At 41.9% G+C, this 14505-nt stretch overlaps 1 protein-coding gene across 5 annotated transcripts in view; it reads right to left on the bottom strand.

Moving 5' to 3' along the window:
• Positions 1 to 14505, bottom strand: part of LOC129859472 (cullin-2) — a 45187-nt gene that overhangs the window by 17537 nt on the left and 13145 nt on the right. For 3 of the 5 annotated variants that reach the window (XM_055929304.1, XM_055929307.1, XM_055929305.1), the window contains exons 6-9: positions 8507 to 8589; positions 6694 to 6790; positions 4765 to 4875; positions 3112 to 3298 (exon numbers count right to left, since the gene is read on the bottom strand). In XM_055929304.1, coding sequence (XP_055785279.1) covers positions 3112 to 3298; positions 4765 to 4875; positions 6694 to 6790; positions 8507 to 8589 — 478 coding nt within the window. The remainder of the gene's footprint in view (positions 1 to 3111; positions 3299 to 4764; positions 4876 to 6693; positions 6791 to 8506; positions 8590 to 14505) is intronic. The other 2 variants (XM_055929306.1, XM_055929309.1) reach the window with 1 other exon arrangement.

The raw sequence follows: 14505 nt of genomic DNA, 5'->3' as shown, positions 1-14505 counted from the left end.
GTACCGTGTCCCATGAATGATGAGTCCAGGTAGTGTGTGGTAACCCTGTTGGTTGTGGGGTCTAAAAACCTTACGTGGACATCAATTTGCTTGAGCTGCAGTCGTTTGTCAAAAAGCAGCACATAACCATCATTCTTCTGCAACTTGTCCAGGAGATGGTGTCAAAAGTAAGGTGCAAGACCATGATTTATCATGTAGGCTATCTTCTTCTCGCAACAGGCATATGACTTGGCAATAGCACTGTCCGGAAACATCAAGGGGAAATTGTTGTGTTTTCCTCTGCACTTTGGCATGATAAAACAGTTAGAGTTTAATAGCAGTGACAGGAGAAAACTGAGGCCTCACATGGTGTACAAGTTTAATAAATGTTAACTACTTCAGAGGAATTCCAGGCTAACTCGTCATTAGCAGCGGATAAGATCCACAAAGGTGGGAATTACCCAAGAGCATCCGTAAATTGCTCTGACCCTGGAGCTAGCAAGTGAAGGCTCTCCTGAGCCGTCCCGACTACAGTTTGCAAGACCAATACATCCCGACTACAGTTTTCCACAGGAGGCATGGCTGGAGTGGAGGGCGTTCAAAGACTTAAAGAAGCTACTCACCACCGCACCCGTCTTGGGCTATCCACTCGATTAGCGGCGACCTCATCCTTGATACAGACGTACTGAAACTTCTGCATTCGAGCCGTCTTGTCCCAAATACAGGACGGTGAGGAACCCGTAGTAGTGTATGGGAGCTGAAGGTAGTCCTCCACTGACCACACAGAGGGAGCTACTAGCAGTAGTGGAGTTCACTACATACTTCCGTCAATACCTGCTCTGAAGACCCTTCATTGTGCGCACCGACCACAGCAGCCTTCAGTGGTTCATAAGGATGAAGGAACCAGAAGGTCAACTGGCGAGGTAGCTCGAGAAGCTTGGGGTGTATAACTTCAAGGTCATTCTTCGTCCAGGACGGTCTTGGCACGCCCATGATTGAGTGACAAGCCAGCCACCAGGTCGATGGGCTCTGTTACTTCTCTTCCAAGGAGCATCAAGTTCAGAGCAAATTAATTTCCAGGCATCCAGAGCGCGAAACACGTGAGGGGAGCGGGGAAATTATGTAGGTAGTCTGCCTGGAAATTCATTTTCAAGACCAATACATTTTTCAAATATTTTTCATATAAACATTTTATTTTCTGTTCTCCTCTCATTTTAATTCAAGTAATTTTCAAGCAAAAAAACTTGAGAAAATATCTTGTATTCCAGAGTGCCAAATTCAAGTACTTCAAGCACCTTGCGTGAAACCTGTGGAGATCTTTAGTCACAGATGGAGGTTCTCTGTTCAGTTTGAAATCCGATAGCTACAGTGCATTCGGAAAGTATTCAGACCCCTTGACTTTTTCCAGATTTTGTTACGTTAGAGCCTTATTCTAAAATGTATTACATTGGGTTTTTTCCCCTCAAATCTACACACAATACCCCATAATGACAAAGAATAAACTTATTTTTTTGCACATTTATAAAAAATAAAAAAATACATGAAATATCACATTTACATATAAGTATTCAGACCCTTTACTCAGTAAATTGTTGAAGCACCTTTGGCAGCGATTACAGCCTCGAGTAATCTTGGGTAGGACGCTACAAGCACACCTGAATTTGGGGGGTTTCTCCCATTCTTTGCAGATCCTCTCAAGCTCTGTCGGGTTGGATGGGGAGCGCCGCTGCACAGCTATTTATTTTCAGGTCTTTCAAGAGATGTTTGATCGGGTTTAAGTCCGGGCTCTGGCTGGACCACTCAAGGACATTCAGAGACTTGTTCCAAAGCCACTCCTACGTTGTCTTGGCTGCGTGCTTAGGATGGTTGTCCTGTTGGAAAAGGAACCTTAGCCCCAGTCTGAGGTCCTGAGCGCACTGGAGCAGATTTTCATCAATGATCTCTCTGTACTTTGCTCTGTTCATCTTTCCCTCTATCCTGACTAGACTCCCAGTCCCTGCGCTGAAAAACATCTCCACAGCATGATGCTGCCACCATCACGCTTCACCGTAGGGATGGTGTCAGGTTTCCTCCAAACGTGACGCATGGCATTCAGGCCAAAGAGTTCAATCTTTGTTTCATCAGACCAGAGAATCTTGTTTCTTATGGTCTGAGAGTCTTTTAGGTGCCTTTTGGCAAACTCCAAGCGGGCTGTCATGTGCCTTTTACTCAGGAGTGGCCTCCGTCTGGCCACTCCACCCTAAAGGCCTGTGCTGCAGAGAAGGTTGTCCTTCTGGAAGGTTCTCCCATCTCAACAGAGGAACTCTGGAGTTCTGTCAGACTGACCTTTGGGTTCTTGGTCACCTCCCTGACCAAGGACCTTCTCCACCGATTACACATAAACATGATGCACCTGAGCTGAATTTCGAGGCTCATAGCAAAGGGTCTGATGTTACTTTTGTAAATAAAGTATCAATTTTTTAGTTTGAATAAATTAGCAAAAATGTCTAAAAACCTGTTTTCGCTTTGTCATTTAGGGGGTATTGTGTGTAGACTGATGAGGAAAAACACATATTTTATCAATTTTAGAATAAGGCTGTAACGTAACAAAATGTGTAAAAAGTTAATGGGTCTGAATACTTTCCGAATGCACTGTACATCCAATGGCCAGTAACATATGGGAGTCAGTCAATGAACCATATGGGATTCAGCCAGCTCAAGTTATATTTTATTTAACCTTTATTTAACTAGGCAAGTCAGTTAAGAGCAAATTCTTATTTACAATGACGGCCTACCCCAGCCAAACCCTCCCCTAACCCGGATGACGCTGGGCCAATTGTGCGCAACCCTATGGGACTCCCATTCACAGCCGGTTGAGATACAGCCCGGGATCAAACCCAGGTCTGTAGTGACGCCTCAGGCACTGCGATGCAGTGCCTTAAACGGCTGCGCCACTCAGGATCCCAAATACAGCCTGCTTGATCGCCAATGTAAGGATGACCTGTGCATAATTAACACTGGCTCTAAGCCAGCCCCTGGCACCCTGACCATCTAACTTACTGATTTGACCATCTAAATACAGAATTACCATCTAACTAGAGTAACAGACCTTCTAAGCCAGCCCCTGTATCTATTAGTAACAAACAAACTGACCGTCACTCCTGTAACCAGACTGACCGTCTCTCTTCTCCTGGCGGATGATGTTCTGACACTCTCCGTGGAGAAACTGCAGGTGGTCCGCCACCATCCTCTGCTGGCATTCATGGATGACTTTGGCGTACGAGCTGGGGTGCAGGTACTTCCGACATCGCACCTCCTCATCTTTCAACCTTCCTAAAACCTAAGTGGAGCCAGGGAAGAAAGGGAACACATTGGATTCATTGATTTGTTTAATATGGTTAATTATGCACATTTCAAAGTCGCTAAATGGCCCAACCCCAGTAGGGCTGAAAGCCAATAACCCACTACAATCTACCATGCAGCACTGTCTACTTAATGCAAAGATAGGCAGGTGAACAGAAAGCACCAGGGTTGGGGTCAATTCCATTTCAATTCCAGTCAATTCAGGGTGCACACTGAAATTCCAATTCCTTTCAATGAGGAGAATGTTGGAATTGAAATTTGGTTTACTTTCTGAATTGAATGAATTTGACCCCAAACCTGGAAAGATCTATACTGGGATAAGTGACTGTGTGGGGAAAAAATACCACATCATATAAGCAACGCTAACGCCGCCAGCAAGCATCCCATATATAGAGATTTCAGTCACCACCACACAGCACAACAACAGATGGACAGATGCTCCTATACACTGTAGACTGGCCACCATGCCTTTTGAAGCCAGTGTTGTGATTATCCTTGTTAAATGGCGATCACATTAATCTTATCATTGTCACTGATTTACAGGTCCACTTGTGAACAGAGTCCGAGTCCCAAATGGAGCCCTACTCGCTATATAGTGCACGACTTTTGACCAGACTACAGCCCATAAGTAGTGTACAATATAGGAAACAGGGTGCCATCGCAGACGCACCTGAAGGCAGCCATGATGTGAGCTAGCTAATGTAGGGGACTGTCTGTTTCTGCGCTACAGTCAGTCAGACAGAAATACACAGACTCAACTCTTAAGTCAGCACATCCACAAGACCTCCCACACCATCTCAACACTGTCTGGGGTGAGGGCAGGGTTGGAGGGCTTCCACTCAGGCCCCGCAATTAAGGAGCCTTACGATGGAGGATTTAACCCCTTCATTGGAATTATAACACATTTTCATAAACACACACACCTGACGGTGCTACAGCTGGGAGCGCCATGAGTCTCCTCGGAAAGTCACTGAGGCCTCCAATAGTATAACACCAACAACACGATAAATGCACAGCAACATTACTCAATACCAATTTGCAACCATGGCAAATCACATGAACTAAATCAATATTTTCGAAAATCCTAGCCTCAACGGATTTCCTCTACCATCTTTCTCATGTAACATAGGCATTCCTTAGGGTTACAACGGACTGCTCTAAGGCCCTTGGATTATATGTACAAAAAGTCAAAGAAATAACATTAGGAGGGTTGAAACAGGAGTAATTTTATTTCTAAATGACCAGGGTGTAGCTTATTATGCTCAGCCCACAGAGAGCAGTAGGTAACACGGGAGGGGAGTGAACAGCAATACATGTCCTGTCCAGCAGCCATCTTACCTTTTCCCTAAAGGCTACTGTGAGCAGTTAGACCATAGTGATCTTATAATATATATATATAGCTGTATGGATCTCTATGAGTTGGGCTACCTAAAGCCATCTTACCTTTTCCATATACTGTGAGCAGTTGGACTCTTGCAGTAAATTGGAAGCTTCCTGTTTGTAATACTCTCCCGTTTTCGTCAGAAATGGCCCTTCGAAGATTTCCTGATAAAACTGAAACACAAGAAAAGAGTGTGAGCTGCATAGTGAGTTTAGAGAACACACAGAGTGCACAAATTGTACACCTATTGTCACGATCGTCGTGGCTATCTGTAACATTTTAAAAATCGGACATGTTGGCTGGATTCACAAGATGTTTATCTTTCATTTGCTGTATTGGACTTGTGATTTCATGACATTATATTATATTATATCCCTGTGGCGCTAGGCTAGGCTAGTCAGCGTTTCTGATGACAATGATCCCAGATCCGGGATGGGTAGTCCAGAAAGGTTAAAGTAATGATGGACTGTCGTTTCTCTTTGCATATTTGATCTGTTCTTGCCATTATATGGAATTGATCTTTTACCAAATAGGGCTATCTTCTGTATACCACCCCTACCTTGGCACAACACAACTGTGATTGGCTCAAACGCATTAAGAAGGAAAGAAATTCCACAAAATTTTAAGAAGGCACATTGAAATGTTAATTGAAATGCATTCCAGGTGACCACCTCATGAAGCTGGTTGAGAGAATGCCAAGAGTGTACAAAGCTGTCATCAAGGCAAAGAGTGGCTACTTTGAAGAATCTCAAATATAAAATAATTTTGATTTGTTTAACACTTTTCTGGTTATTACATGATTCCATATGTGTTATTTCATAGTTTTGATTTCTTCACTATTATTCTACAATGTAAACAATAGTAAAAAAAAATATATAAAAAAAACTTCAATGAGTAGGTGTGTCTAACATTTTTAACTGGTACTGCGCGCTCGCACGCACACACACGGCCAGAAATATGTGGACACGTGCTTGTCGAAACATCTCATTCCAAAATCATGTACATTTATTAATATGGAGTTGGTCCCCCCTTTGGTGCTATAACAGCGTCTACTCTTCTGGGAAGGCTTTCCACTAGAAGTTGGAACATTGCTGTGGGGACTTGGTTCCATTCAGCCATAAAAGCATTAGTAAGGTTGGGCACTGATGTTGGGCGATTAGGCCTGGCTTGCAGTCGGCGTTCTAATTCATCCCAAAGGTGTTCCACGGGGTTGAGGTCAAGAACACCTGCTCTTTAAATGACAGACTGACCAAGTGAAAGCTATGATCCCTTATTGATGTCACTTGTTAAATCCACTTCAATCACTGTAGATGAAGGGCAGAAGATAGGATAAAGAAGGATTTTTAAGCCTTGAGACAATTGAGAATGTGTGCCATTCAGAGGGTGAATGGGCAAGACAAAATATTTAAGTGCCTTTGAACGGGGTATGGTAGTAGCTGCCAGGTGCAACGGGTTTGTGTCAAGAACTGCAATGCTGCAGCGTTTTTCACGCTCAACAGTTTGGATTCAAATAATGCAGCCCCGGCTTTTATTTTTTCATCAGGAAGAATTACGTCAGGAAGGATTACAACAAGTACTGCAGAGATGGCAAAATAGCCTCAGGGACTGTTCTTACACACTGCCTTTTCGAGCGCTTTTCAGCACCCGTGGCCTAACCCAGGTGGGTGCTACATGTTCTGCAATGGAGGACCAGTACCTACGGAGTAGCGGATCCTATGGAGGAACTGACTGTCGGAGAAGCAGATGTGGTGCATTGGTGAAGCGCTGTCTTTTTTTCTCTCTCTGCTTGTACCATCTGCTGAAGTTACACTGCCTTTCCAATCTGAACTCCCAGCCTTTCATCTGATGCCAAATGGAGACATTCAAACTCTGTCTCTACCATCTCAATTTAAAGGTGTTGTTTGTTTTGCTTTCTATGCACTTTTAGATTATTTTCTGGAAAAGTTAAATAAATTATTATTATTCGATTCCAACATAGCACAGCTGCTTACCTTCAGAGGAAACTTTTTCTTGTACTGTTCAACATGAACAAAGGAGTTGATAACCCCATGGATTACTTTCTGATTTGGGTCTTCGCCACACCGGTCACTGGAAGAGAAGAACACAAGCTCAATTAGTGATACTATTTCTGTGGAGCATTAACCTGTGCCTAGCTAGAGAATGTAAATAAAAGAGTAAAAGGTAACTTGTGGTTTTAAATGACATATCAAAAGCTGCCTAACAGTAACCCTGAACTGTATTAGCCTGCTATAACACGGTAATAGATACGGTCAGAACAGAGCGAATGTTCATCCTTTACCTTCACAGAAACAAACCCAGAGATCAAGTCATTAAGACAATCACAAACCGCTAAATAGAAGCACTGGTCATTTTAGACCTACAGTCCATTCGGAAAGTATTCAGACCCCTTGATATGTTTTTCCCCTCGTCAATCTATAATACCCCACAATAAAAAAGCAAAAACATGTTTAGACATTTTTGCTAAAATAAAAACAGAAATATCATATTTACATAGGTATTCAGATCCTTTACTCAGTAGTTTGCTAAAGCACCTTTGGCAGCGATTACAGCCTTGAGTCTTCTTGGGTATGACGCTACAAGCTTGGCACACCTGTATTTGTAGAGCTTGTCCCATTCTTCTCTGCAGATCCTCTCAAGCTCTGTCAGGTTGGATGAGGAGCGCACAGGTCTCTCCAGAGTTGTTCGATCGGGTTCAAGTCGGGGCTCTGGCTGGGCCACTCATGGACATTCAGAGACATGTCCCGAAGCCACTCCTGCATTGTCTTGGCTGTGTGCTTAGGGTTGTTGTCCTGTTGGGAGCTGAACCTTTGCCCCAGTCTGAGGTCCTGAGCGCTCTGGAGCAGGTTTTCATCAAGGATCTCTGTACTTTGCTCCATTCATCTTTTCCTCAAGCCTGACTAGTCTCCCAGTCCCTGCCGCTTAAAAACAACCCCACAGCATGATGATGCCACCACCATGCTTCACCGTAGGATAGTGCCAGGTTTCCTCCAGGTGTGACTCTTCGCATTCAGGCCAGGTCTGAGAGTCTTTAGGCAAAGTCCAAGCAGGCTGTCATGTGCCTTTAACTAAGGAGTGGCTTCCGTCTGAACCCTCTACCATAAAGGCCTGATTGGTGGAAAGCTGCGGAGATGGTTGTCCTTCTGGAAGGTTCTCCCATCTCCACAGAGGAACCCTGGAGCTCAGGTTCTTGGTCACCTCCCTGACTAAGGCCCTTCTCCTCCGATTGCTCAGTTTGGCCGCGCGGCCAGCTCTAGGAAAAGGCTTGGTGGTTCTAATCTTCTTCCATTTAAGAATGATGCTGCTGTTTTCTTAGGGACCTTCAATGCTGCAGAATTTTTTTTGTACCCTTCCCCAGATCTGTGCCTCGACACAATCCTGTCTCGAAGCATTCCAAAAAAACAGTTTTTGCTTTGTCATTATGGGGTATTGTGTGCAGAATGATGAGCGATTAAAGAAAATCGATTTTTGAATAAGGCTGCAACTATGGTTGCAAAATTCCAGAAACTTTCAATAAATTCCTTTGTTTTTCTAGATATCCTGGTTAGAGGAATCCAGATTTCCTGCTCATTCCCTCCTGATTCCGGGAATCCTCCAACCGGGGATTTCGGGAAAACCAGGGAATTTATTGAAAGTTCCCGGAATTTTGCAAACCTAGCTGCAACGTAACAAAATGTGGAAAGATTCAAGGGGTCTGAATACTTATCGAATGCATCGTACTTCTAGCATTTCTCCTCCCAGGCTAGCCCTGCTGAATCCTACTGTACATATCAACCAAGAACCAACTTTTTGATTTCGTTGAGCAGCATCCGGATCAGGACAGCTTGCAGTGGCTCGATCATCAGCTTCCTCCACATGTCTAGTGCTAGCTGAAATGACAAAGTGGGGAGAATTGTATGAGCATATTGTCATGACTCTCCTGTGAGGATCCAAATGATCAGGTTACAGTGTATCAGCTCTACAGAACTCTCTCTCACCCGCAGAGAGGGGAGGGATGGATGTGGGGGTTTTATGACACCTCACGCCCATCGAAAATTGTAAGGCAGCAGACAATTCCTTTCTGCTCTAGCATGGGCGATTGGAATGTATGTGTGTGCCTTATGAAGAGTTTACAGCCCAAAACTAGAACATTAAACCATGGACACGGGACACACTATATATCATAAGTGTCATCCTCCAAATGCTGGTAATAATGAGAGGTGGAATATGTAAAATTTTGTGATGTCATTAAAAGTTAAATGAAGATTATGACAAACACTAACTTGAAGCGTTTTCATAATGTGTATAGGATGTTAACATTCTTTAAATTGTGTAGAAAATATCCAGATTAAAGAGAATGTTTTTGTGAAGATGAGACGGTGATTGAAGATGTCTATCGAGATTATAGTAAATTGTGATACCTTGCCTCGTAACTACATTGGTTGCTCCTTTAATAGTTGCGTCATACTGCAACACACCTTGTGCGGGCTGCTGCAGAATTCTGTGACACGTTATCAAATTGTCAGCCATTTTTTTCTGTTAATGCAAGTTAGTGCTAGTTTGACCACCAGAGGGCATCTTTGGGACGCATTTGATAGTCTATCATATTGGCATTACCAGAGAATTTAAAACCTTTTTTGTAATAACATAGTATATGGGATTGATTTTAAGCAATTTGGCTAAATTAATTTGATTAATATTATGGTGTTTCTATTCCGAGGAAAAACAAAAAATGACACCCTCAGGGTTTCCGTTAGGATGGAATGGAAAATATGGCATTGTACAACGTGACGGTCAGGAGTAGGCTACAGCATAAGAGGATTGGAGGATTCTAAATGGTTTGCCTTCATTAGACAACTTTGTTCCAATATTTATGTAAATCAGTGACATTTATTCCCATAGAAATTCCTTATGGAACCATACCTAAATCAACATCTGCATTTTGTCATTCATATTTTTGTCATTCATTTATTAACATTATTAGCATAATGATGCTGATGCAGAAGTACAGTACTGTACAGTATATTCTTTTACATTTGGATAATAAAGCAATTAAACCATTTTTAAGATATAAGCCTCCTGCATTTGTTAATTAGGCTATTGTGCAGTCTGACAAGTAAACTTGGCTTACAGTACATACTGTAGTAAACATGGGAAAGTGCCTAATTCCTTACATAAGGGAGAGCAAGCCATGTCTGTACTACAAAATGCAGGCACGCAGGGGACCGGGGTTCAATTCTCTGATGGGGAGGAAGGAGTAGACTGTCCTTGTAAAATAAAAGTGTTCTTAACCAATTCCATATGTGTTATTTCATAGTTGTGATGTCTTCACTATTATTTTACAATGTAGAAAATAGTAAAAATAAAGAAAAATCCTGGAATGAGTATGTGTGTCCAAACATCTAACTGGTACTTGCTTAATGAATTTGATTAATATTATGGTGTTTCTATTCCATGAAAAATACTCTGGGTTTCTGTTAGGATGGAATGGAAAATATGGCGCTGTACAACGTGACAGTCAAGCACCTAAGCTAACGTTGGCTAGCTTGCTAGCTACTTCCAGACACAAATGAGACCACTCTGACCATTTTACTCGCCGTAGCAGAGCTGGTTAGGCAGTTTTCGTGTTAACCAGAGAGTTGGTGACTGTAACTGTGCTGCTGGAAACAATTCATTACGCTCTTTTGCCGATGTTTACTGACACCAGCCATATTAAAACAGGTGTTGAGCGATCGTAAATTCATTATTTTAGAGCGAATTTGGTGCACAGTCAATAGCACGCTGGACATCGGGCAAGAAGGTTGAGGGTTCGAAACCTGCTTCCTGCATGTTTCATTTGAAGTTGTGCCCAATTATCAGTTTATTATTTGGTTTATTTTGCCCATTCATTGTCAGTCAGAGACACAGTAGTGCATTGGGACCCAAAAGCATAAATCAGTGCTCTTGGTCGTTAGGGCAAATTTGGTCTGTGATTGGATTGTTTTTTTTTTTACACCTAGCTCGGCTATTAGACTATTCTTTAGTAAAGGTTGAATAGTCTATTTTACAGCTATTAGCCCTCCTCCCCAACTTGCAACAAATTGTTGTTACTCCCATCTCGTTCCTCGCCCTCTTCCACGTGTCATTCTACACCTGAGTGGCTCGCTTATGGGCGTGCTGGCAGGATATGGCAGCATCTTCGGTTGTGCATCAATAATTCGGTATGGCAAGTTTGTATGAAGATCTGGTTATTCACAGGCAAATCATTATATGCTGTGGAGGTACGTTTGTGTCTTTTTGTCGAGAGCAAAACTTTTTTATTTTCAATCAAAAATAATTGTTCTGAAAGCAACTTTTTTACTTTAAATAAAAAAAAGATTATCTGATTTAATTTCGCTATCAACCACCTTCCATTTTGGCAATTTTTTGAGTGTCAGTTTGGCTACAACCAATACTGTTCAACATTTCTTTCCGACACAAAGGAAGTCATAGCGGACACCTACGAAGGACTGTGTGATGATGGCATCTCAGGTAAGCAGCACTGGGCGTTCTTCTGTCCAACTTCTACATAGCTAGTAGTTAGCGCCTACGATTCAGTGTCGGGTTCTTAACATTCTACTATATTACGTAGATACATACATACCGTAGAGTGATAACTCATGCAATTATTATTCTCAAGCTAACCAAAAACATTTAGCTACGAATGTCTGTTCTCGCCATTTTCATTTGAATTCATCTAACTTCCTTTCATGGCAACTCATAAGCAGGCCATGTCTTATTTGCTTCATAGTCGATATATAATCATATTTCATGACAGTGTAACGGTTAACTTTTTTTACAGAAGGATGAAAGAACACAATATGTCTGTCCGGGAATGTTATTCTGATATGTCAGATGAAGAGTTATACCAGAAAGTCAGGGCCATTAAGGCAAGGATGCCCCATCCGGGCTTTAGAATGGTCAAAGGAAGTCTCCAAGCAATGGGCCATCGTGTACAATGGCGAAGAGTTAGGGAGTCTTTGCAGCATGTAGATGGTGCAGGTATCATTGCCAGAATGATCCAGCTTCGTTGCATTGCTTGGCAAAAATACTCTTGTTCCTGCTCCCGTCTCTCGTCCACATTGTTACAAATCATACATTTATAAGGTATACTGAAGCAGGTTAATAGGTTAAACATTTCACTTTTAATTCCAATGCTTTTTTTTAAGGTAAGTATATTATTTTATATGCATATTGCATATTTCCCATCACCTAATGAACAACCACAATACCAGCTTTCTGTGCTGTATTGACGGATACTGAAAATGACATCTGCTGCTTTAGAGTGAACGGTCATATCTCAGTTACTGTTTTCATATCTATAAAAAATAAGCTATTTTCTTTACTTTCAGAGTGCGAGCTGATCAAGGGGTTGAAAATTTAGATATTGACAGATGTATGTTCACTGTCTGAGCAACAGGCCATGGAAGCTTTACTGCTGGCAAAAGTGTCCATAACCAGAGGTAATTAAACTGTTCTGTGTTCTTTTTCTCTCTTCCTCTCTGCCTTTCTTGTGGTACATGGAACCTATCTTACATGCATAAAAAAAAATGTAAACTTAAGATGTCAGCTGCTAATTTTGAGATTTACACCACATAAACACTCAGCCATTTTCACTGGACTATCAAGCCCCTGTTGCTACCAAGTCATGATTTCCCTGGGGGTTAGCCTTGCAATAACCCGGTGGTGAGAGACACAGCCCTCTATATTTAAATGTTTCAGGTTCACTCAGATAGGTGTCTGCGTCACATACAGTCAGTAACCACTCAGAGAGGCACACACAATAACCTCGGACCCACCTGTGTTCACTATTCATGGAGGAAGAACACATGGCCACAGATATTAGGTTCCTCCCCCCCACAAAACCTTCTCTTTCTCTGTTAGAGTGGAACACTTATGGAGAGATGTTCGGAGTGCTGAGACATGTCAGTAATACAACTTGCTGCACAGTTTGGAGAAAGAAGGCTACCTTGACCTGTCGAATTATATCCACCTCTTCTGTGTGGGATATGTGCTCCTACCTCATCTGCGGGCAGATCTGCAGCATTTCACAGAGAGTTGGAATAATCACCATTTAAGTACAGAGGTGAACCTGACACCTCACCAGCTATTGCCTTAGCACTACACAACGGATTCAAATGATCAAGTCGTCATTAAGCTTCAAGGGGTATTTATGTATTCATTTGAGATCTGGTAATGTAAAAGTCTAATAATGACATTATCTTCCATTGTTTGTCCTCGTGTGTCTGTTTGTCAGCATAACGTACTCTGTAGCCACTTAATGTGGACACCAGGTGAGACTACACACACACAGTTATATCAGCTGTTTTGGTGAACCCCTCCCACATCTGAACTGGCTGACACAGAGGGCACAGCATAGGTGTGAGGTCACTTGGTCGGGTCAACAGGAATTATTATTAAAGAGATGTTTTACAATGAAATACAGATAGAGATGTAGTAGTCCCAGAGTTAATGATCCAAGGTCAGTTTTGCATTTCACCTCCTGATGATTATGATGACTGACCATGTTAGAATAAAAAACAAAGCTTAATCATGCTCTCTCTCTATCCATCTGTCTCTCGTCTGCAGGTATGTTTTGATGTGAGAGAGGAAGCCAGTCCCGTCATCGCCACCTCACCCGCTCTTAAGATAACCTTCGGAACACCTGGGGGCCCAAGGCTGGTTAGGAGACACCGCTAGAGACACTACGTAATTGTGATGAACTGAGAGAATATTAGGGTAGCACTGTAATTCATTAAATCATATGCTGTCTTCCCTGCTCCTGTTTTACCTCTCTCCCCACCTCCTCTTTGTTCCTCTTTTTTATAATGCACACTATATGTGCATTGAAGTACAGATGTAACTTGTATTTATAATATAATATTACAATTTAAATATTTATAATGCATGTATTATGAATTTATAACACCTGGATAATGAACTTTCAATAAAGCGTTTCACATTCTCCACTGGTTGAAATTACGTAACTCATTGAAATACTTCACATATCCTGTGTCCTCAGATTAATGCAGATGAAGGGAGTTAGATATGCATAGGAAGTGGAGTGTACTGTTTTTTTCTGTATATATGAATTACAAATCAGCCTTTACTTAAATCATGTTTCTAGTCTATTGCATAGTTACAATGTGTAATCATTGATGTCCCAGGAGCATGAGTGGTAAACACTGTTGAAGTGTATAATTGTAATACATGCATACACAGCATAATTCAAAGAATGGAGTTTGATACACCTATTATTGGATATGACTGAAAAAGAATGTCACACAGAGATCCATACCTGAACTGCAACTTTATTTGCTGCCAAGGAAGAGTACATGATCAGTGAATATATTCAATGTACAGGCTACAACGTAGGGATCCCATGCGTGGTAATAACTACAGTACATGTAGGACTTGCATCCTTGGCACAATAAAGTTATTATATTCTACTCAATCCATAGGTTTCATTAATGCCATTCAGACTTGAAGTCAATACAACTATGATAGCTGAGGTTCATAGGTTCTGAACTAATATTCATACCAAACGTTGTAGGGTCCATACACAGATCGGGTACATACTGTCGCTTGCTACACATCCATAGGCATACAGTTATTTTCATTCTCCACTACACAATAAGCAAATAAATAGTTACCTAGCTATGTTACTTCAGCTGCATTGCATGGCAAATATAAGCAAGGCAAGCTAACACAATTGTACATTCAATTTGCAGTAAATGCTTTATCTTGCTAGATTCTTTACATCCACTGTTTCACAAGACGATAGTCTG

This window comes from Salvelinus fontinalis, chromosome 7, assembly GCF_029448725.1.
Source record: "Salvelinus fontinalis isolate EN_2023a chromosome 7, ASM2944872v1, whole genome shotgun sequence".
NCBI classification, from domain to species: Eukaryota; Metazoa; Chordata; class Actinopteri; order Salmoniformes; family Salmonidae; genus Salvelinus; species Salvelinus fontinalis.
Note: the sequence above shows the minus strand (reverse complement) of the source record. Positions and strands in the feature narration are given on the sequence as shown.